The sequence below is a fragment of the Canariomyces notabilis genome (genome assembly GCF_033297395.1).
Source record: "Canariomyces notabilis strain CBS 508.74 unplaced genomic scaffold N656scaffold_2, whole genome shotgun sequence".
NCBI lineage: Eukaryota > Fungi > Ascomycota > Sordariomycetes > Sordariales > Chaetomiaceae > Canariomyces > Canariomyces notabilis.
Window position 1 is genome coordinate 374,361 of NW_027041824.1, and position 22,149 is coordinate 396,509.

Sequence of the window (22,149 nt, forward strand, 5' to 3'; positions counted from 1 at the left end):
GGCAGATAGGTTCAAGGGAATCACGTACTGCACTTCACCGGGTATATAGTTCAAGTGCCCCTTCTTACTTTCACCCCCAACCGGGTAGTGGCGAAGTGGTAGTAGCAGGCAGTTTCCCTTCCTCGACCCAGCGGGGTCCTCGTTCGATTCCTTAGTTTGGGTTCCATTGCGATGGCGTTCAGGAGGACATTGGGTTTATGGGAACGGTCCGGACAAATATGCATTGTTATAGGCGTTAAGGACTGGCCTGTTGATGGATGATACCGGATGGTGGGCTTATGCGTTTGGGGTCGTGGATCTGTCTGCAGCGCCTCAAGCGATGAATGCTGCGGTTTAGTTAGATTCCTGGCCATGTGTGCCAGATGACACGGTGGTCTACCTTAGTTTAGACGTAAATCCGAGAAGTAACCAGTGATTGTGACGTCTCGTTGGTGGTGTGTCTGGTGTGAGGTAGAGTGTCTAGGTAGCAGAGTGAGCAGTAGCAGGCAGCTCCCCTTCCGCAACTCAATAGAGGCTACTGTTCGATTCCTCATACCGCTAATACTCAGCCGATTTGGAAATACGACGCTACTCCACTCAAGCCCGGCTTGCCCTTACTATTGGCCACATCGTGACGCTGCATCTCGCTTATCGTAGTAAGCTAGGACCCAAATCCTAAATCCTAACCCCGATTCTACGACTTTTCCCAGCCCCTCGTGTCTAGCCCACTTACGCCATTCAACCTCAATTGGACTGCGTTATTGAAGCTTCATTCGCCTGTCAAATGCGTCAAGATGCGCTAGGTAATTTAGGTGAGAGATGTCGTCTGTAATCAAACTTGGCTGACTGAACATGCCTGCGGCCCGTACTGACGTAAGCGACGTGCACGGTCATGATGTGGCCAATAGTAAGGCGTGCCGGGCTTGGATGGAGTAGTAGCGTCGTATTTCCAAATCGGCTGAGTATTAGCGGTATGAGTCCCGGATGCCGTTAAACATGGAGAATGCCAACAGCTAACTTCCAACATGGAGAATGCAAACAGCTGTGAATGGGTCGGCCCCATAAAGACTGTAATATGTGGTCCGCTGGAACAAGCGTTTCACCGAAAGGGTCAGGCCTATGTTGTCGTCGCAAAGCGGGAACGAAGGGAAGTGTGGAATAGGGTGGTGAGGGCGCACCAGAACAAGGACAGTAGAAGGTTTGAATAAGGTACCTAACTAGAGGAACACATTAAGAAGTAGTGTACATTTTTAGACTCTACAAGAGGATTATGATCGGTGATGGCGGCACGTCCCGCAAGTTCACGAGCTCACGCCTCGACTGCCTACGTACACATCACCCAAGATAAGCTAAGGGGTTCAAGGACGAATGATACTATTAAGTGTATGTATATAAACCGAGCTTTCGCTCACTTCGGGTATAAAATGCTTCGCTATTAAACCGGCCCATGACCCATGATGCAATAACCAACCGCTCTATGGAGTACTCCAAGTTCCGAACCAAAACCGCGGACGCCGCTAAATGCCCCCTTCCCGTCTAAGTCTAAAAGCTAAACAACCCACTCCTCCTCTTTCCAAAAGGATACACCAACAAAGCACTCAAACTCAGCCCCACCGAGATGTTAATGGCCACCTGGATCACACTCAACAGAACATTGAACGCCGTGGCATTCAGGTCCCCCGACATGCTCGTCGACGTGGCGGCTGGATGGGTCGCGTTTAGGTAGATGACCGTTCCATTCGCCAAGGTGGTCGCGTTCCGCGTGATCTGGTCCGCATTGCTCACTCCGCTCAGCAGCGACCCGCTCGCGGCCAAACCCGAGGGGACCTGGACGAAAATGGCGGGCAGCATCGCCGCCGCCGCAAGGCCATATCCAATCTTGCGCGCATGGCGTACGACGCCATTGGAGGACGATGGTCCCATTTCGAGGTCCCCTTCTTTGCTGGCCTCGGGCCCTCCGCCTCCGGGCCCAGTGACGGTTGCCTGTGAGTCGGCGCCCGAAGTATTGCTGTAATACGGCGACTCGTGGTACCGGACAGGGCGAGGCTTGCCCGTAAGACGCCATAGTCGGCGCTCAACGTGGCGTTCCCAGATGTCGAGACACCAATTCTGGGTGTAGCGGCCCAAACGAGAATAGAGATTGGCGAGGACACCGATGGTGAGGGCGCCGAGGGAACTGGAGATGGTCGAGTTGCCCTTGAAGAAGCGCGACGAAAAGTTGTTGACGACGAAACCGGCAAGAGAAACGAATACTTGCACTATCACGTGGCATTAGCATCCCCTGAGCGTAAAGAGTGAGCGTGTGTGAGACTCACCGGGAGTTTGCTTCCACTTTGCCTGGTTGATCGCACAAAGGCAAAGCGTGAAAGCGAGAACGAAGAAAATGTAGTAGTTCTCAGGCGGCCTCTTCGTGTACCAGCTATCGCCGACCGAGCAATGGATGGAACTGACAGCGTTTTCGTCCATGTACCCGTAAAGAATTGTCCCAATGGTAATGCCATAACCAAGGAAGAGGGTGTAGATGAGCGCGTAGACCATGCGGACCGAGCCTGATACCATCTGGTGGCTCTGAAGTTCTAGGCTCGCGCAGAGGACCATGTAACCTGGCAGGATCAAGGCAATGGACGCCTGGGCGAGAGCCGAGAAGCAAAAGAGCCTCCCGCCACGGATTGAGCCAAACACCCGAGCCAGGAAAGAGGTCGCGACCGCGGCGGTAATCTCAAAGACGTTTGCATAGAGCTCGTTGGACGGAGCCAGATAAAGCTGCAGGAAGCCTACCAGACAGCCCAGGATGAAGCATATGGGCATGTCAATGTAGCGGCCCTCGAAACCAAAAGGAGCAACCGCTGCCGAGGCGATGCCGTACAAGATAACGCGCAACCATACAGGGAACTTAGGCTTGCGTGATGTAACTTCGTTAAGACGCATTGTAGCCTCCTCGACGCCGATGCGGTCGTGAACCACCTCCTTGTAAATTTCGTGGACATCGCGTAGACGGCCAAAATCGAGGCCTTGGGTGGCGCGAACAATTCTCACCTCGGTGGTGTGCGTATTGCTGTCGTCAAATGAGATGATCATTGTGTCTGGGAGATACATGAACTGGCCCTCAATACCGAGGACACGCGCCGACATCCTCATGTAGGCCTCAAGCCGGTGGGTTGGTGCTCCGTATATCATCAGAGCATGACACAGTTTGAGTAGGTAGGCGTGTCGTTTAATGATCTCGGCAATGTGGATCTTGATGCGGTACTTGTCCAGTTTCTTCTTAGCCTTTTCCGCTTTCTTTGATCGTTCAGATCGCTCCTTTTCAAGCTTGACCTTCTCCAAAACAGCCTCGGAGATGTCCTTGGAGGACCCGGGGGCAGCAAACACGAAAGAAGACTCCAGGAGGCCCGAAAGGGTGCTGGAAGACTGCGTTCTCCAACCCCGCCGGCCCTTTTCCGGCTTCGGGGTTCCTGGCCTTGAGGGTGTCGGGGTGCTCAAGGGCGATCCGTTGGGCGTCCGTCCCGGAGTGCTCGGGGCGCTAGAGGTAAGGTATGCCGTGCTGCTACCCTCGCTGCCTGAGCCATAGAGCTTGAGCAATGTTCCCAGAATCCCTCCCTTGTACTTCTCTGGCCGTGGGACATATTCCAAATCATGGTCAACAGGGGTAGCCGCGCCAGACCGAGGCGGTGTGAAGGAGTGCAGGTGGGGGTCGTTTCGGTGAGCATGGCTCTCCACAAGGTTCTCGGCCTCCGCGTACGCCTTCCTGCGCGGTCTGAGAGTATTGGAACCTGCAGGTAAGGCAAGGTCTTGGGCTACGCTAGCTGTAGGGTCGCGAAGAAAAGAATCCCGCTCCAAGACTGATACGCTCTCAGAATCAAAGGAGGTTCTTCTTGATACAGGAACGGATGAGGTTCCTACAGAGTAAGCTAGCCTATCAGCGCGGTTTTTGGCCTCGATCTCGGATGGGAGAGGTTCTCCAAGCACGTCGGCGGGACTGAGGAGAACAGTTGGCTTCCTGAGCACCGGCCGTGGCTTGCTGGGGTGAACTGGACCAGCCTGCTGCGGATTGGTCTCCAGGATTTGTGCAAGCGCAGCAGTAAGCTCTTCCTTGTCAAAAGAATCTCGTTTCGTTGGTCCATCGTTGTTGATTAGGGGAGTGGAGCCGTCGCTGTGTGGTGAGGGATTGTAGGAGAAATAGTCCTGGGTGGCACTTTGTGCTTCGTCCGGGGTGAGAAACGACGAGCTGGTTAACGTCCCCAGATGGGATCCTCTGTCACTCGCAAACCCCACCTTCTTCTTCTCCTTTCCCTTGCTGCGCTGCAGGCCCTCTGAGCTACTCTGTGGCGAATCGTGTCGCTGTTCGCTAGTTGCAAGTCGGGGCGTGATCTGGTCTTCGGGTGCTTGCGGCGACGCCATCGGTGCGGCGAGACTGTCTAGTCTCTGTTCGGAGACGCGAAGACACAATTTGCGTTGACCAAGTTGCCAAATTAGGACCTGAGTTGTGCGGGCGTCAAGCGCCCGCCCGGATGCCAGGGGAGGGAGAGTCGAGGTTGAGCTTGTGGGGTTCTTGTGGTTCGATGTAGTTATGGACCTCGATAAAAGGGGCAAGCAAGATCGGAAGGAAAGGCGTCCGTCAACATGATTATGCACAATCAAGAGATAAAGAAGAGGAGGATGTCCAGAGAGGTGAGGGAGCGGCGAAGATCGGGGTCATTGGCAATCAGTGCGCAGGAATGTCGACACAGTCCAGAAGTCGGCAGCTCTTTGACATGGTGGATCCAAGATCTCTGATTGTGCCCCATGCTGTGGAGTGCTAAGCGTATCTAAGCGTATCTACACCAAATCTTGGCTTGGTCGCGCTTTCTTGGGGCCTTACACGTTGTAGATATGCGTAGCGTGATTTGTGGTTTTGCGGCCGTTGGATGGAAAGAGGTCAAAAAGGGGTCACTGCTGCCGTTGTTCCCGGATTAGCCTAACCTGCGCCCTCGTATCTTGCAAACAGTGCATTATCTTGCCGCCACTCCAGTGGGCCGTCAGTTTCGAGATTTTTCGCCCCATGTTACGACAAGGGAAGAAATCGCTCTCGACGGGCCGCACACGTCATATGCCAACCGAGCTCAGGACTTGCCCAACCGACGGCTGCGGGTCCCTCTGGCGCTCGATTGCATCAGCCATCGAATATCGGCTCGCTGATCCGGCACCATAGCAGCAGCTTCGGATCCGGTGTCTTGCTCAGTCGGAGCGGATAATAATCGCCATCGACGACAAATCCCGACGTTCTTGGTATCTGCGTAGACGAGGTTACTGTATTGCTCCTTCCAATGTCAGTCCAACTGGTATGTCGGCACTAGCAAGATCTACTGAACCGGAAGCCCACAACGGCACCCGGAGCGAACACGAGGGCGAGGCCAGCCAAGTCATTCGAGATGCGGCAGCTGCACTGCAAGTTGAACTGTGGTCGTTTGTTTCGACGCGGCTCTTTTTGTTCCCAGGAACAGGCAAGCGGAACCCTGCGCCACCCACAGGCACAGACGCTTGGCATCGGGAGCCCTGATGGCTGCAATGAAAATCCCGCGTCATCTTTTGAGTCACACATTGACTCGATGTTGCGATCCGCAGTGCCGGTTGTTGATGGGTGCCACCCAAAATTTTGACAACAACAATCACATGATATTTATCCTTCACATGCTAATCAAAATTCCCATCCCATTTCCATCCCATTTCCCATACACAGCGAGATGCCATTTTATGTCCAAAACAATTGGGCCTAGCTTCCTCAACCTGGACCATGTGAAGAGACGACGAAATTCGCATTGTCGTATCTTTCAGCCGAGCACAACACAGTACCGTCGTCCGTCCGCAGAGAAACCATAGTCGCTCCATCGATCCCAATGTTCTTTCCACGAGCCGTCGTCGCCGCAGCATCGACAAACCACATCTCCGAAAAGTTCGCAAAGGCAACCTGCTTGCCCGCATCGTAAAAGTCCTCGACGATCCACTCCGCGTCGACGCGGCATAGCTTCGGCCCGTTGGAGATGACGATGTTTACCGAATAGCCCCGTTGCGCGTTGGTGATGACACTGATCTGTTGTCAGTTCGAGACCGGACCGCCCCCATAAGAACTTGAACTCACACGGTTGCGCTCGACGAATCCGTGGCCGTGATGTTAACCGACATCCAGTCTCCCGGGTTGACGCGGAGCCCATCGATGGTGTACGCCGCCTCTGGATACCATTCCCACCACGCTGACGCACTTTGGCCGCCGTTGGAGTTGACCTGGTCTGTGTCTTAGTCATTTCTGTCGCAGGATGGACAATTTGCCTGTGAGATTGGTCCTCCCCCTTACAATTGTCGTCACGCCGGCTTGTAACAAAGCGGTCTTGCACTCGGCTCCGTCGATGCCCACCCATGCAGCAGCGAATTGCGGCGCCGGTATTTGAGGCCGCAGCCTCAGGTCCGGCGCGGTGAAGAAACTGAAGATGTTGGAGACCTCGTCTGACCCGGTCGAGTGCTGCGATGCGCCGCACCAGTTGGAACTGTAGCTGACGGGGTCTTTTCCCCTCCGCTCCTGGCCTGGGCTAAGTCCAGACGATGGACTTCTTCCGTGTGTCAAAGGCGGAATCGGCACAAACACGAGGTCTGACGCCTCCACCTCCTGGCCATCTTGCTCGACGGTCGCTGTGAAACTTAGTTTCGCACAGGCTGTTGATGCGATAAGAGAAACGACGAGTAATGAGCGGGCGGCGGACCACATCATGCTGTCGAGGAGTCTCGAATGCCGTGCGCTCAGTACATCATTCTAAATTCCGTGGCGAGGCTCGAGGCGTTACTTCTCGGTCGTAATGCGCGGGAATGCGAAAGTGCCGTCTAAATAAAAGGGAAAAATGTCCAAGCACCGGCCCCCAATCTACGGAAACCTCGCAGACTTCAAGTCCTGCCACTGAGGGTTTTGGCGGCCAACATGCACGATCCCCAAAAGCCTTCCTAACCCACTCTTCCAGGGATGGACTCGGAAATTCCCATGGTTATACCACATTCAGGACGCCAGTGATTGGACTCCGAGGTCTGCGAAGGGTAAGGTTCCTCTGACTGCCTGACAATGAGCAGTCAATAGTCCAAGATTTTTCGTGAGCTAGTGCAGGCGACGTCGTATTTCTACCACATACCCGGTCCCCCCTTCCCACCGTTTTGAGGAGCTCGGATCGCGGGTATTAAAATAAACGCAAGCAGTTACGGCGAGGGCGGGCCGCTTGTTGTCTCGGCGTTCCGGGTTTGGGCTGCTATAATGCCTATGATATATCCTCCGTTTTGCAGGGCTAATATAAAACAAGCACCATCGGCAGAAGAGCTATCTACTTTCGTGGTACGGCTAGCAACATTGGGATTCCGCCTCCCATTCTTGCGTCTTTGCTAGACCGCAGCTGCAAGTGGTGCAGAATGTGGGAAATTTCACACGCTGTCTTACCCATAATAGGTACCGCTTTGGCCTGGTGTGTTCAAACTCCAAAGCTTGGCTTTATAGCCATGCGGCAGATCTATCGAGGGGTTGACGTCCCAGCTGGGTCACGGTGAGTTCAGAGGTCCGGGCCGATTTCGACATGAAAGCGACGGACTCAGTACATGAACAATCGCTGGGCAGAGCAGCAGAGGTCCTACGATCATCCAAGTTGAAGGTCACCACTACCCTGTTGTCGTCTTCTTCAGCCTTGGCGATAGCAGGCAGGCGTGGCAGATTTGCAAGTCGATCCTTATTCAAAGCTTGCGTGTTCTAGGACCTGAATGCACTTTGTACTGCAGTATGTTGGCTACGGGAGTGGTATTGCTGCTAACAGTGACAAAGACAGTTGATGTCCTGAACTTGGAGTTTCAAAGACTCTTGCATATTGTGCTTTGAAGCGGTAAGACTGCTGTCACTGCCATGGAAATACTTTGTTTCCTTTCCTAGCTCGTTGACATCTGAATCTATGAATCAGTAACTGTTGGCGAGACCCGTCTCAGACTGAATTCTGCTTGCGTTTCTCATCACAACTGGAGGTTCCCAGGTATTACTCCTAGCATCCAGTGACATTCCGAGTTCTATGAGACTTACTCATACAGTCTGACTTTTCTGCCCTGTGAGCAGTGGATTTGACAAGACAGGATAGTTGTAGGTAGTAGCAACACTTGTAGTACTATCAAGCAAATCCGGGCTATATCTGTAACCTCATTGCAGGGCCTTAACACATGGTGCACCACTTACCTCCAGGTACGGTGTACCTACTCGCACACCGCCGGTCATGAGGCTAGGTCACTGGGGCCTGACATGAAGCACTATGGGGTTTTAACAAGCGCATAGCGTTGGACAAGCCAACCGTCCCCTAAGTGGCATCCGATGTTCTTGTTTCCACCGTAAAAGCTGAACGGGGCCCGGCCTTCGGACCAGTGTAACTAACCTAGGGGGTGTCGTGGTATTCATGTTCGCAGATGAAGACTGTGTAGCCTCTTGGATCTTGAAAAGTGTCGGTCTATTCCCGGAAAGGGGACAGATTACCTCACACCGAAAAGTCCGACGACCGAGACTAACCGGCAATCTTCCTTCCGGGCAAGCCAAGGTAATACAATACCTTGCCTAAGCAGGCACCGACATATAGGGACCTATGTTACACAGTCTACCTGTAGGCAGACGCTTTCTGGGCTCCACAGACAACGACTCTTCGCGGCCTAAGCAGATGCATCGAATGACTTCACACAGCCCGAATTTCGTGAACAAGGATAGGTAAGTAGGTAACCAAATTATATTGTCAACGATGTTATTTCCCCGTGGTATCTACCGGTAACTCCAACGCCATGATTGCAACCCAAAACTCCAAACCCGCCCAGTTTTAAATCAATGCTGCTGCCGAGATAGATGTAAGATCAGGCCATGACTCCCGCATGCCCGACTCCCGCATGCCCAACGTAAAAGTTCAGACCCCATTACGTAGCGTTCAACTTGAAATGTGCTTCAAATGCCGCCTGTACTTCTCCACAGCAATGTTCCTATCCCGCTCTTTCCACCTCAACCTCTGGTCCTCGTCAATGGTAATCGCATCGGCATCCAGCCCCGGAATCGTGCCCGGTGTCCTTGCAACCGGCACCGCCTGCTTCAGCAAGTCCTTCAACAGCCCCTTATTCGGAATATCAGACCACTTGGCCTCGTAAACAAGCCATTCCCCCAGGCTCTTCAGCTTGGCCGTGTGCCTCGGTTCAAGAGAGTGGCCGAGGCCGCAGCTCAACCTCGCCAGGCAACCCACCAGCATAACCCAAGTAATAGCCTCTGAAGCACTAGTCGAGCCCGGCGGCTGGCGGAACTCGACAGTTCCAAACCCATCGCCCTCGTTGAGGTTGACAAAGGACCAGCGGTAGGCGTCGTGCTGGAAATCCACGCCGTCATGTGCCTTGCCGAGGGCAACCCCTGTAGGCGAGACGGCGCTGCACCAGTTCATCCTGAGCCCGAGGCCCTCGATGGTGGTTTGCGCATCGATGCGCTCAAAGCACTGGGCCATGGACAGCTCACCAAAGTAGGCGTTGTGGCGGTTGCTTTTCGCCCACACGCTGCGGCGCCGGTAGGGGGGCACCAGCGCGTCCAGGCACCGCTCAAAGTACAGCGAGCTTTTGGCAAGCGCTTTGGCTTGTCCCAGCGTCCAGTAGCCCGAGGCGGGGACAACATGCACGTGGGTGAAGCATTGGTGCGATGTGGTGAGTTCGAAGTGCTCGTTGAGGGTGTGCATCAGCCGCCGAAGGCCTGATTGCCAGGCGTGTGGCCGGTGGGAGAAGCGGTAGAAGGGGGAGACCAGCTTGATGCCGAAGTGGTGGTCCTTGGGGCGGGAGGGGATGCACAGGTCCCTGGTAACGGTCCATTCCCGAGAGGATACTGATGAGATGGATGGGTCTGGGCCAGCAATGTGGTTGGGAATGCCGGCGCGGGTCAGCTGCTTGCTGAGCTCGACTTCGAGGGATGAGACGTTCTGATGGTCCACATGCCGGCTGCGGATGACGAGGCCGAGCTCAACACAGAAGCGGAAGTCTGGGGTCTCAACCCGGCTGGGTTCTTCTAGTTGTGAGCCCTGGTGATGGGCACTGGAACCAGTCCAGTGGTGGCCGTGGTAATCACGGGCCGTGATGTGGATGTACGGCATTGTCGTGGCTCCCGAGGTGAGATAGTGGTTGATGATGACTCAAGCACAGAAGCGCAGTGGTGAGGATCCCTCGGTGGGCGTAGGAGCAGGTGAAGGTTGAGGATGAAGTAGCGTCGATGGTGTGTGTGATATGCTGCCGGGCTGATGTTGTCCTACTCGCCGACGCTGTTGCTCAACTGCTCCTGAGATGTGGCATGATCCGATGATCAATTCCTGGGGCCTTGGGGCCCCTATATAGACGGAGGTCGTCCATGGTAGTCTCTAGGACATGTATCACTGTTCGATGTCGCGGCTCATGGACCCACAAAATTATGTTCTGCCTGGAAAGTGGAAACTTGCAGCAGAGCACCATGCACAAAAGAGGAAAAGAGGACAGCCTGCACAGAGGACAATGGGGAAGGCTGCCTCTGACAGGTCGAATGTTGTGTGGAAGTGGGGAGGAGTGGGGTGCCGGCAATGGCTCAGCCCGGCAAGGACTTTGATGCGTCTTACGGGAGGGATCCAGCTTTCTTGGAGGGTACGGTGTCGTTCATTGTGTGCATTGTGCGTCCGGACCAAGAGCAGTGGATGTCCTCAGGTGTCCTAGACCGGGTAGGGGTTTCGGCGGGTTCCGCAGGCAGCAGCAGCGAATGAGGGTGCACAACGCGATGCCGCGGGGAAATTCTGAGGGCCTCAGGTCTGGGGAAGCACGGTCCCCACCTGCTGCGCCTGCCTAAAATCTGCTTACCTTAAACTAACGGGGCTGCGAGGGTTATACTAGGCGGGTTAAGGTGGCGGCCAATCTCTCGAGGCCGCCAGGCGGCTATGGCTGTGCAGCCCGCAAATTGAGGGTCTAATGTATCTCCAACCCCAGCAATTCTCCGCGCCTCAGCCTCCATTTCGTGCATGAACACGGCATGCATTGGATGCAGACGCTCGATGTTGAATACTAGCGGACCCGACAGCTTGGAACTCATCTCCTGGTGGAAACGAAACTGCTTCATAAGACTCTCCGGCCTCCAATTTTAAACCTGGTCCCTTCAATAGACGCGCGACTGCCATGGTGGATCAGAGCAGAGCGTTCGTACGGGCCATCCACGAACAAGCGATTCAGCGGCTCGACAAGCTTCATCAAATTCAGCTTCTAGTTCAGAACCGCCTTTAGACGCGGAGGTCGCGCAACACAGCCAACATAGTTACACTTTGTTTCATGAGAGTTAGCAGCACAAAGAATCAGAAGGCTTAATTTGCCTTTCATCAGATAATGATCTTGTTGGCTAACTCTAAGGTGGTAGTTTCTTTGCTTTCAGCCACAAGCTGTGTTTTGTTAGACGCGGGCTCCATTCTAGTCTTCTGCGGCTAACATGTCGCTGCTCAAGGAGACTGGTCTGTTGACTGCCATTTCCTTGGTAGTCCACACCCTGGCAAACTAAGGAACTCTCTATTGTCAAAGGAGGCTGAAGTTGATAGTTCATCAATTTGTACGGCAGTTTGACTAGGTGAGCAGTCGGCACTGGCGGTTCACAACAGTGGATAGGCCGTCTTTCATTGATATCACAACAGACCTTCCGGAAGGTGATCGAAGTCCCTGAATCAGCTATGGTTGCAATCCAAGAGCATTCGGCTAAGTCAGGTTCTTCAAAGGAACGTAAGATGTTCAAGATGATGAGATTGATGCACAGCACCTGGTAGTTAGGGCTTATTTGCGATGCCTAGGCCAGAACCGCCAGCGAGCCATAGCGTACAAAAAGAATAGGACGAGTGAACGTAAAGTAGTTCTCTTCTTAGGATGCCTATCAGCATGCGTGCGTCTTTCACCTTGCGTGCCAGGGTTGAGTGTGTTTGCGGAAGTAGAGACCCGTACCTCGACTCCTGAAGCTGCCGGTGGAACGCGGGAGTCGGCTCTCTCTCCCTGATCCTTCGAAACCGAAACAGTGTGGCCGCCAGGAGGAGTTCTTCGTGCCTGCAGCCATGCCCTGGTCCGAGACATCTTCTTTTCCTCCTTTCGCACACAAAACGGACAGAGTTCGTCTTCTTTTAGGACCTTCCGAAACCTTGCATGGTCGTACCGACACCCATCTTTTCGAAGCTGGCCAACGCGATGATATGGCACCGATATTTTGGCCAGTTTCGGGTATATGTACGGCCGCATGCTGCTCCGGCCAACCATGTGGCCGTCGGGCTTGTTCCCAGTCGTCGGGTATATGTTAGGGCCAGGCAACGTTGACTTACGCTGTCTAGGGTCCACGTTTTTGAACCAGCCAAGGACCCTAGTAACAGTAGGAAAGCGCATCGTGGGCGTGGTGAAAGACGACGCGACGGTAAAATGCCAGGAACGTCTTGTCGCCAACCGACAATGTCAACAGGATCTCTGTATTTATACGAGTATGAAGCCCAGTCTTCTTGTTTCTATGTGGAAGGACTGTTCAGACTCAGATAGTCAAATTTACCCAATTAGTGTCCGTAACCCGTAGATTGAGATGAGAGATGGATAAATTATACAGACTCGCACCATCCTTGTTTTCATGAACAAAGGTGAAAACAATGCCATTCCGGGCTGCAAGGCCCTTGCCATGGCCCGATAAACCAAATAAGGGAATCAAGCTGCGCCAAAGGCCAACTAAGAGGCGGTTAGTGATGACAGGACCTCCTTGATGCTGAGCGCCGACTGCCTCAACGCCTCCTGCTCTGACTTGCTCAGAAGGAGGGGTACATCCTGATGTGCCCCGTGACGGTTCAACTTGCACGGCATGCTGAGTGCGACGTCCTCGACTCCGCCGTATGTTCCTACCCTCGACACCGTCATGATGGCATCGGCGTCGGTGATTATGGGCTCGAGGATGCTGACGAGCACCGACGCCACGCCATAATTGGTCTTGCCCTTGCGCCGGATGATCTCGTACGCTGCCTCCTTGGTCCGTTTCGAGCACTCTTCCATAGCCGCCTCGCTGAACTCGACGCCTTTTTGCTGACAATAGTCCTTGAGCCGCATACCCGAGATGGTCGCAAGCGACCATACAGCCAACTGACTGTCGCCGTGCTCGCCTACAATCACGGCGTGCACGTTACGTGGGTTGACGCCAAAGTACTTGCCCAGCTCGTGTCTGAATCGTGTGGTGTCCATGGCCGTGCCCGACCCCAGGACCCTCTCGACGGGGAACCCAGACAGCTGGTGCGCCGCGTGGGTTAGCACATCCACAGGATTTGTCGCCACCACCAAGATCGTGTCGGGCGCGTGTTGCGCAATCTTGGGCACCACGTCTTGGAAGAGCGCGTAGTTGGTCTTGACCAGGTCGAGGCGCGTCTGGCCTGGCTTCTGGTTGACGCCCGCCGTGATGATGACGGCAGCGGAGCCGGCGCAGTCCTCGTACTCGCCTGCGCGCACCCGGGCCTGCGCAAAGTGCGCCGCATGGCTCAGGTCCATGACCTCGCCGAGCGCGCGGTTCTTGTCGATGTCAATGAGGACAATCTCGGCGGCCAGGCCGTTGAGTAGCAGGGCGTAGGCTGTTGTGACGCCGACAGACCCGGCCCCGACGATGGCGATTTTGATGTGCTACATGTGTTGGCTTCGGGAATGCATGGGATGCGGTTGCGCGGGCAGCGGGCTCACCTTGACATTGTGTTGGGGAGGCATTTTGACTTCTTTTGTTATTTTTCCAAGTGTATGCTGGAAAGCTGGGATGTAAGTCAGTCGGACTCGCGAATTTGCAGGAGGCTCAAAGGCGTGGAGATGTGAAGGCGGATGGATGCGCCGCATTTAAAGCTATCATCGGACGGACATTTGCCTGAGCAGGCTGAGATAAGCCGTGATCTTGGCTGTTGGGCCGCAGCAGTTACGGAGACTTCGAGGTTCCGTCTGCTGCGCCTGAAATCGGGCTCGGACGGGAGGTTTAGCTGCAGCAACTCCAATGAAACCGGCCAGATTTTGGCGTCATGTGGCCTGTTTGCTAAGATCCATATCCAACGCCTCGCTGTTTGAGTGCAATGGGTGGTGGGACAGCATAAATTACTGGGACTGTGACTCAAATGGAAGCTGGGCAGGAGTCGCATCGACTAATGAATGAGGTGATGTTCTTTGAGTCCTTGAGAGATACTCGGGGAATTAATAAGGTACGGTATTTTGGAGCTTGGAGGCACAATGATTCGGTGTTGTTTGTCTGATATCCCTAACCCTGCGATCTATCCCCATTTACTCCGTATTTCTCCTTGGGCGGCAGTGTGCCAGAAATTATTCCTCACCCTTACCTGCCCTTCCGCCCACGCCTAGCCACCTACCAGGCTTTACCCACGCCCATACGTCTGGTGGTAAGAAATCAAGTCTGTTGGCCTGGTACACTGGTATAGTCACACTGCAGTGATGCTTACCATGGAACCTACCTACCCAAGGTAGGTAGGTAGGTAGGTACTGCCTTCAAGTTCTCCAGTGTTCACCCTCGTATCTTCAACAGCTAAAGCGGGACCTGCTGGTTGAGGCTGCGTCGCGTTGTTGGTTGAGTTCTTCTACTGTGATTGCTCTATTATTCTCTCCTGATTCCGCTCCAGTCTTCCTGTTGCCATCGCGTAATTGATCGTTGCCCGGACTGCCTTCATATGTGGTGACCACGCCTTGATTCCGATGCGCTTTTCCTCCTAGCCTTAGATTCCCTAGATTGTTCTCCCTACGAACTAGCTACCTTGCCTAACTAGCTGCACAGACTTGCATCCTAGGGCAACCTACCTTAATCAGTGAGGCAAGGCCAGACCTCCCTACCGGACCTCTCGGCCACGGGACCCTAAGGCTGCACCTTGAGCCCTCCGCAAGAGGCCACGGCACAACCCTACAGAGTTTCATAGGTGACACCACAGCAGCCTCATCCCATACCTACTGTAGCTTGCGCCCGGAACCAAGGGGACGTGGCCTAGCCACGCGTACAGTCCAACAGGTGCCGCGCTGACGTAACAGCTATTTCGCTCCTGTGGCCCGGGTGGGAGACTGGACCGCAATACTGACTCCCGATTCGAGCCACACTTGTTTACCATCTGGTACTTCCAATTTCACACAGGATTGATCTGATTAACCGGTACCAGTCTCCTCAAGATCCGATACCTGAAGCTCCACAGGAACACAAGCAAGATGATGAAGAACGAGACGGTTCCGCCCACCTTCCAGAAGTACTCTTCTGTGATTGTCTTGTCTCCACCCTTCACGCTCAGCTCAAAGTAGGATGCGAAGAAGGACAGCGGGAGAAAGACGATGGTGACGGCGCTGAAGGCGAAAATGGTTTTGTTTTGGTTGTCGGCCATGATGGCAAGCTCATTCTGCTCGATGGATCGGAGTTGAAAGAGCTGTGGCCCTGTTGGTTAGGTGCTCCAACCTAGATAACTTGGGTATAGTTCAGTCTTTATGAGACTCAAGAGAGAACGTACCGAATTCAACGACTCTCTCAAGTCCGCGCCCAACCGTTCGCACTGCTCTTTCGACTCCTTCATCTGGTGCTCGACGAACGCGATGCGGTTCATAGGGATCTCTCCCTCAGGGTTATCTGGCGGATTGCCTTGTACATCTGCACCTTGCAACTCGGGGAGTATGTCGCAGTCTTTGCGAAGGCGTTGGAAAAAGTCGAGCTTCTTGGCAAATATCTCCTTGAGGACGTTTAGCTCGTCGAGACAGACTAGGTAGGCGCGGACGAGGGCGATGGTTTCGTTGCGCTGCCACTGGTCGTAGCGACGCTCTTTCTGTCCGGTTGTTAACCATCCGTCTGTGTTTGTAATTCCAAGGGGAAAAGGATATTACCAGTTCGTGGACGATGGAGTCATACGCGTCCATCAAGGAGGGGACGCTGTATCCTTGGCGGATGTTATGTGGCGTGGCTGCTACCTCTGTCATGAGGTAGATCATGAACCATTCCGTATTCCTGCGATACCACGAGTCCGTCCCGGTCTCTGAGAACTCGCGAAAGATTTGTGCCGTGGCCGATGCGAAGTTCTCTTCAGCTAGGTCATTCTGAGACAACTCGAGGTAGTACGGCAAGTTCATATTCAGGTAGTCCACACCCGCGGCGGGTGACATGGTCAGGAGGAATCCGTCAGCTCGGTGAAAGCAGCGGAATGGGTTCCTGGCAATGTGCGAGTTCTTGAAGAAGCGATGCCGGCACAGCGCCTGGGCAACCTTTTCGAGTTTGGTGCCTCGCAGACCCTCAGAGGGACCATTCATGTTCAGGTGGCTGCCCTCGGAGATCTGCCAGGGTAGGTCTGCCTTGGCCAAGTCCCAGAATTCGACTGACTGGCCAACATACTGGGCGCGCCACTTGATGTCCTTTGTGAGCCTTTCATCGTTCATCCCGGCAAAGACACTTCGGTTGAGAACATGGCTGATATTTTCCTCATCCTTCAACATGCGTAGGAGATCGCGAGAGTCTTGGACCCAGCGCGTGTTGCGGAGATCAAAGGTTTCACATTCAAGATAAGGCCAGCCAGCGCGACCCCCGTTGGTGAAGGGGGGACCCATCACTTTGGATCCGGTGTGGAAAAAGAGGGCCTCCAGGGACTGCTTGTTGGTTAGCCGGGTTTGTATGGCGTCAATCAAACTCTCAATGTGCGTACGGAGTGGAGAAGGCCGACGCCTAAAGGAGCATGGCTGTAAGACTTGTAAGTCGACATCAACACGGTGGCATTTGGTTGAGGGGCAACTCTTACATCCATCGCACCGTTGACCATTCTGGTTTGCTGTGAAACTCTGTATCGCATTAGCCAAGGACTTGTCTTATACAACGTTGGGCCGGGCGTTACCTTTCTCAATATCGCCAAGACGCACTTCCTTGCGTTCCGCTCTCCCGGGTCCAAAGTCACAAACCGTGACCATGATATCGGATCGAGGCGGGAAAAAATGGTTAATGGCGCTGTACACTCTGTCTTCACTCGGCATCCTGAACTTGACATCCCTCAACAAGAGACGCCGCAGGACTTTGGTGAAGATGCCGGTTTCGCGCGACTTGAACCATCTTCGCAAGTCTTCCACTGTCTCGGAATGGTATTGCTGCGCAGCCCGGCGTTCCGTTAGTACCTCATTGGGGATGTCGGGTGGTGGGTCGCGAGTGTAGTTCCATAGAATCTTGGTTGTGCTGACGGGGATGTATGGGTGCGCTTTCTCAGACAGTTCGAAAGTCTCAATCTTTGACGATGTTTTGTCCATGTTGCGGTTGCTTGGGGTATTGACTTCGTTGTGCTGTCCGCCGAGTGCCGGACATGCGGGAAGGCAGATTCTGTCTCCTAAGTAGGATCTTCCTAACTATTGGGGACATCGCCGGTGGCAGAGATACAGATACCACTGGCAGGCATCCTGTGTCCTGCAAAGTGCAGAGGCTGGGTAAGCCTATTGTTTCAGATAATGCTGTTGGGTGCAAGTTTTAAGGCTTTCAGCACTGTAAGAGAGCTTGAAGCTTTAGTAAGCATCGGGCGTTCATCGCCCTACTTTCTGGTGCAGGGCTCTCGGTTTCGACGAATCAGGCCTCAACAAGTTGGCGCGCGGTAATCGGGATCTGTCTTGGCAGGCTGCGCACTTGGTTCCCGCCAGGTGCGGGTGCCTCAGATGGACAACTTGAAGTCTGGGACGAGGTGGTGCTGGCCGGGCCAGTGCGGTACATGCTCAGCCCCGAGTTTCCCTTTCCCCGCTCGTGGTAGAATATCGTATCATCTCGGTCATCTTTTCCAACCCCTTAAACCAGTTTCTCGCTATCCCATTGCCGCCCGCTCTTGGTAGGATATCGTATCATCTCGGTCATCTTCTCCACCCCTTGAAGCCCATACTTGTCCAGGTCGAACTCGACTGTGTCAATGTCCTGGAACCCATAGTGTTCGTACAGTTTCCTGCCCTGTTCAGAAGCCTGAAGATAGCAATTGAGACCAGTCTCCTTCTGCTTCTCAAGTCCCCATTGCACCAGGAGACCCCCAGCGCCTTTTCTCCTGTGTGGCTCTGCTGTGACGAGGAGCGCGAGGACTGACATGGTTAGTGTCAGTTTGAAGTATGCAAGGTATGGGTGAGAGAAATCTCAGCGTACGCAAGTGCGGGTTTTTGCCCATTCTGCCGTTGCGTGTACAAAAGTACTCGTGTGCTGCCTCTCTCAAGGCCCCGTATTGATCAACGCCCTTGTCCTTGTCGCTCATGCGCTCTTTGAGCTTCTCCAAACTCTCCTTGGAGCGACCATTAGGATAGAGTTCCCACTTGGCATATGCCATGACTTCGTCCTCATTATCGGGGTCGACAACCTTGAGATGGCGCACAAAGCTGTCGGGATCGTCGAGGTTGGCGCGCACCGCAGCTTCGGCCTCCTCGATGTATCCCGGGTAAGGCGGCGGGCGTCCGATGACTAGGCTCCCAAGTCCGGCAACGCGGATTGCAATGCATTGCGGGACGTCGGCGTGTTCAACTGGTTTCACGACAAGCATTTTGCAGACTTGGTTTTGGAGGAAGGGAAGTACGAGTGCGCAGGTGCCCGGAATCCGCATGACCCTGGATATCGAATGGGTGATCTGAGATTGATATTCTTGAAGAGTATACTTGATCCAATCCGATACAGTGGGATAAATGACAGGTAAATATATTGCAAAAGCCCTCTTCACCTTCAAATGTGAGATGCGATATCGATTTGAACGGCAGTGTTTGAAAAAAACAGTGAGTAAACAGGCATCGGCGCCGCCAACACTCGTTGGGTGACTTGGGTCTGACCTGAAAATAACACCTGTAGCCAAGCCCTGGCAGGTGGTGGGTGATCCTCAACCAACCATGATCCTTTAGTATGTACTGTACCTAGGTACCTAAGGTATAGGTACTTACTATGGTACACACAATTACGCAGGTAACGCAGCAGCCTGTATGGTTACATACTTGGCGTGCGGGGCGGCGGGGCCTTAATTGAACCCGCACAGACCAGCCAGGCACCTTCTCGGGCAGATGCCTATTCTATTCGGGGAGCCTCTTTTGCTATCGGCAGACCTTACCTCAGCAAACTCAGCTAAAGCCATTCTGTTAGGTCGATCAGCGTTGACGGTAATGCGATTGTGGTTTACGACTCCTAACTACTAGGCTTCAACCCCTTGAACTTCTTAGTAATTGCTGTAATCGCTTCCTCGACCGGCAGTCTTTCCATCGAGCTCGCGCCATAAAACCCATGCACACCCTTCGTTTTCCCAATCACGTACTCGGCATCCTCCGGCCTCGCGATCGGGCCCCCGTGACACAGCACAATAATATCGTCCTTGATGGCCGCCGCTGCATCTCGAATCTCCTGAATCAACTTAACACATTCATCCAAACTCTTGCCCGAAGTAGCCCCAATACTCCCCGAGGTCGTAAGACCCATATGCGCAACCAGGATATCCGCACCTGCTTCTGCCATTTTCTTTGCTTCCGAGACATTGAAGACGTACGGTGTTGTTAGTAGATCCAGGTCTCGGGCTTGCTTGATCATGGCAACCTCCGCGTCGTAGCTCATTCCTGTCTCCTCGAGGTGTTGCCGGAATGTTCCGTCGATGAGACCGACGGTAGGAAAGTTTTGGATCCCGGCAAACCCGAGATCTTTGAGTTGTTGCAGGAAGCGTGGCATTGAGCGGAAGGGGTCCGTGGCGCACACGCCGGCTAGCACAGGCGTGTGTTGCACTATGGGGAGGACTTCGCCTGCCATTTCCAACACCACATCATTAGCATTTCCGTATGGCATAAGCCCGGCTAGTGATCCCCGGCCCGCCATTCGGTAGCGCCCGCTGTTGTAGATGATGATCAAGTCGCCTCCGCCGGCTTCGACGAACTTTGCGCTCAGGCCAATACCAGCGCCTGCTCCAACGAGGATGTGGCCTTGTTCGATTTGGGAACGAAGGCGCTTCAGGATTGCGGTTCGGTCGGTTGGAGGAGACATTTTGTTGTTTTTTTGGACACTCCACTACAAATGTTCGATGGCTGGATGAGAAGTAGAAATAAACGCTTGGTTTCTCCGGAGTTTGCTCGATAATCTGATGTTGTAGCGATGACGATGATGTTCAAAATGGAGTCAGAATGACGTGGAGTACCTATGCATGTATCCGTACTGTACCTACGTAATTGCAAGCGCCGAGCGGGGACCGTTACACACCTTGTGACACTGATGAGTTGATACAGTACCACCGGCACCGGTTGAGGAGTCAATACGTGTTGCCTTCCATCTCGCGGCCACCGTACCTTTTAAATTCTCCAGCGCGTTTTCTCAAAACCGTGGCATCATGTCTGCACATCATGCCCTGCTGCTGGGAACTTGCGACACGAAGCTGGAGGAGCTTCTCTTTCTGAAAGGCGAAATCGAGCGCTACGATGTCAAGGTAACCCTGATTGACGTGGGCCGAACTCTTACGAAGCATGAAGCCATCACCATCAGCCAGTCGAAATTACTGCAGGTGTATTCAGATGGAAAAGATATTAGCCATCTTCCTCGCAACCAAGTTCTCAACACCATGGCCAACTGCGCCACCCAGCAAGTCCAAACTTATTTCCATTCGGGCGATATTCATGCCATTGTCAGCGCAGGAGGCTCCTGCGGGACTTCGCTTGCTGCGCAAGTCATGAGAGATGCGTTACCGATTGGATTTCCAAAGATGATCGTTTCCACGGTGGCCAGCGGACATACTGGGCCGATTGTGGGCGAAACAGACATCACGATGGTGTACAGCGTCGTTGATATTGCGGGCTTGAATCAAGTTCTGAGAAATGTTCTGAGCAACGCGGGAGCTGCCGTCGCCGGCATGGCACGAGCCTACGCATCGAGACTAAGTACTCGAGGAGCTGGCTCACAGAAAAAGCGCGTTGGTATCACCATGTTCGGCGTGACTACTCCGGCTGTCGATGCGATACGGAAACACCTCGAATCCGGCCAAGAAGTCGAAACATACATCTTCCACGCGACTGGTCATGGTGGCAGAGCTATGGAGCGCCTGATTCGCGAAGGGCAGCTTGATGCCGTATTGGATTTGACGACAACCGAGATATGCGATTATCTCACCGGCGGGGTAATGAGTGCTGGCGAACATCGTCTGGAGGCTGCTGCAAAAGCTGGTATACCCAATGTCGTATCCGTGGGCGCGACAGACATGACAAACTTTGGCCCTAAGAGCACGGTGCCGGAACGGTACAAAGATCGCAATCTTTACGAACACAACCCTGTCGTGACACTGATGAGAACCTCGAAAGATGAAGCACGGCGAGTTGGGGAGTTCCTTACTGGAAAACTGACTTCTTATTCGAGCGATGTGGAAAAAATAGAGGTCTGGCTACCAATGGGGGGTGTCAGCTTGCTGTCAACGCCCGGTGGGCCGTACGAAGACCGAGAAGCGGATCATGAGATGTTTGAGGCGATTAGGAGGGGTCTTGAGGGTAGCGGGATTAAGATCGTGGAAGACAAGCGCGCTATTAATGATCAAGGATTGGCGCATGACATTGCAGAAGCGCTATTGAAGAAGATGGGCATCAGTCGCAACACGTCGTGATTTCCGACTGCGACTGGACTACAAATAGCTTGCCGAAGACGGTGAAATGGACCGCGCACTGGACGGTAATGAACATGGCGGCATATCCACAGCCGACCCAGATCAGGTTGTCGACGAGCCTGCCGTGAACTGCAAGGCGATCTCCAAGTTCTCCTAGTTAGCATCCCGCCTGGGAAACCGTGGCGGATTCTCGCCCGAGTTGGATTTCAGGGACTGACCATCCCGGCATGAAGGGGAGCTGCTGCAGGGACTCCCGACTGACCCTTAAACGGTGCAGCCTCGCCTGATGTTGTGGTTAGAGAGGGTTACATTCATGATAACCGATGGGATAGTGATCTGGGACGGCGCGTACGATACGCCCCTGATTTGTTCGTTGGCGCGCGCTCGCAGCAAAACCCCATTTCAGTTAGGTATGTTGTCGCGGCTGCAAACCTTGGCGTAAGTCTCTCGCGCCAGATCTTGCCGGCATTAAGGGGCATTTTGTACTCCAAGGCCAAATGGGGGCTGACTGCGACCAACAGTCCAACCAGCGTAGTCTTCTTGATATATTATCGACCCCGAG

General features: G+C 53.8%; 9 protein-coding genes across 9 annotated transcripts; 1 reads left to right on the forward strand and 8 right to left on the reverse strand.

Annotated features, from left to right (window-relative positions):
- Nucleotides 1-1,521: 1,521 nt before the first annotated feature.
- Nucleotides 1,522-4,380, reverse strand: N656DRAFT_794451 (DUF1212-domain-containing protein; the record flags this gene model as incomplete). The annotated part of the gene is made up of 2 exons (XM_064817274.1): nt 1,522-2,237; nt 2,295-4,380. The coding sequence occupies 2 exons, from the start codon at nt 4,378-4,380 to the stop codon at nt 1,522-1,524; spliced, it is 2,802 nt and encodes a 933-aa protein (XP_064673681.1).
- A 1,256-nt stretch (nt 4,381-5,636) lies between these two features.
- On the reverse strand, nt 5,637-7,036 carry N656DRAFT_774305 (concanavalin A-like lectin/glucanase). The gene is made up of 2 exons (XM_064814239.1): nt 6,311-7,036; nt 5,637-6,240 (listed from the first exon to the last, which is right to left on the reverse strand). Exons 1-2 carry the CDS (start codon nt 6,719-6,721, stop codon nt 6,094-6,096), a joined length of 558 nt encoding a protein of 185 aa, XP_064673682.1. The 5' UTR covers nt 6,722-7,036; the 3' UTR covers nt 5,637-6,093.
- A 1,894-nt stretch (nt 7,037-8,930) lies between these two features.
- On the reverse strand, nt 8,931-10,121 carry N656DRAFT_786590 (uncharacterized protein; the record flags this gene model as incomplete). Its single annotated transcript, XM_064816540.1, has 1 exon — nt 8,931-10,121. The coding sequence occupies one exon, from the start codon at nt 10,119-10,121 to the stop codon at nt 8,931-8,933; it is 1,191 nt and encodes a 396-aa protein (XP_064673683.1).
- A 1,644-nt stretch (nt 10,122-11,765) lies between these two features.
- Nucleotides 11,766-12,522, reverse strand: N656DRAFT_774310 (uncharacterized protein). Its single transcript, XM_064814240.1, has one exon. The coding sequence runs from the start codon at nt 12,391-12,393 to the stop codon at nt 11,800-11,802; it is 594 nt and encodes a 197-aa protein (XP_064673684.1). The 5' UTR covers nt 12,394-12,522; the 3' UTR covers nt 11,766-11,799.
- A 198-nt stretch (nt 12,523-12,720) lies between these two features.
- Nucleotides 12,721-13,734, reverse strand: N656DRAFT_794454 (L-lactate dehydrogenase-like protein; the record flags this gene model as incomplete). Its single annotated transcript, XM_064817275.1, has 2 exons — nt 12,721-13,653; nt 13,711-13,734. The coding sequence occupies 2 exons, from the start codon at nt 13,732-13,734 to the stop codon at nt 12,721-12,723; spliced, it is 957 nt and encodes a 318-aa protein (XP_064673685.1).
- Nucleotides 13,735-15,134: 1,400 nt separating this feature from the next.
- N656DRAFT_794455 (uncharacterized protein) lies at nt 15,135-17,271 on the reverse strand (the record flags this gene model as incomplete). The annotated part of the gene is made up of 6 exons (XM_064817276.1): nt 15,135-15,425; nt 15,507-15,815; nt 15,874-16,626; nt 16,683-16,716; nt 16,776-16,815; nt 16,869-17,271. The coding sequence occupies 6 exons, from the start codon at nt 17,269-17,271 to the stop codon at nt 15,135-15,137; spliced, it is 1,830 nt and encodes a 609-aa protein (XP_064673686.1).
- A 523-nt stretch (nt 17,272-17,794) lies between these two features.
- Nucleotides 17,795-18,524, reverse strand: N656DRAFT_794456 (uncharacterized protein; the record flags this gene model as incomplete). Its single annotated transcript, XM_064817277.1, has 2 exons — nt 17,795-18,075; nt 18,137-18,524. The coding sequence occupies 2 exons, from the start codon at nt 18,522-18,524 to the stop codon at nt 17,795-17,797; spliced, it is 669 nt and encodes a 222-aa protein (XP_064673687.1).
- Nucleotides 18,525-19,076: 552 nt separating this feature from the next.
- Nucleotides 19,077-19,990, reverse strand: N656DRAFT_841624 (uncharacterized protein; the record flags this gene model as incomplete). Its single annotated transcript, XM_064819004.1, has 1 exon — nt 19,077-19,990. One exon carries the CDS (start codon nt 19,988-19,990, stop codon nt 19,151-19,153), a length of 840 nt encoding a protein of 279 aa, XP_064673688.1. The 3' UTR covers nt 19,077-19,150.
- A 340-nt stretch (nt 19,991-20,330) lies between these two features.
- On the forward strand, nt 20,331-21,587 carry N656DRAFT_744876 (uncharacterized protein; the record flags this gene model as incomplete). Its single annotated transcript, XM_064812887.1, has 1 exon — nt 20,331-21,587. The coding sequence occupies one exon, from the start codon at nt 20,331-20,333 to the stop codon at nt 21,585-21,587; it is 1,257 nt and encodes a 418-aa protein (XP_064673689.1).
- Between the last annotated feature and the right edge of the window lie 562 nt (nt 21,588-22,149).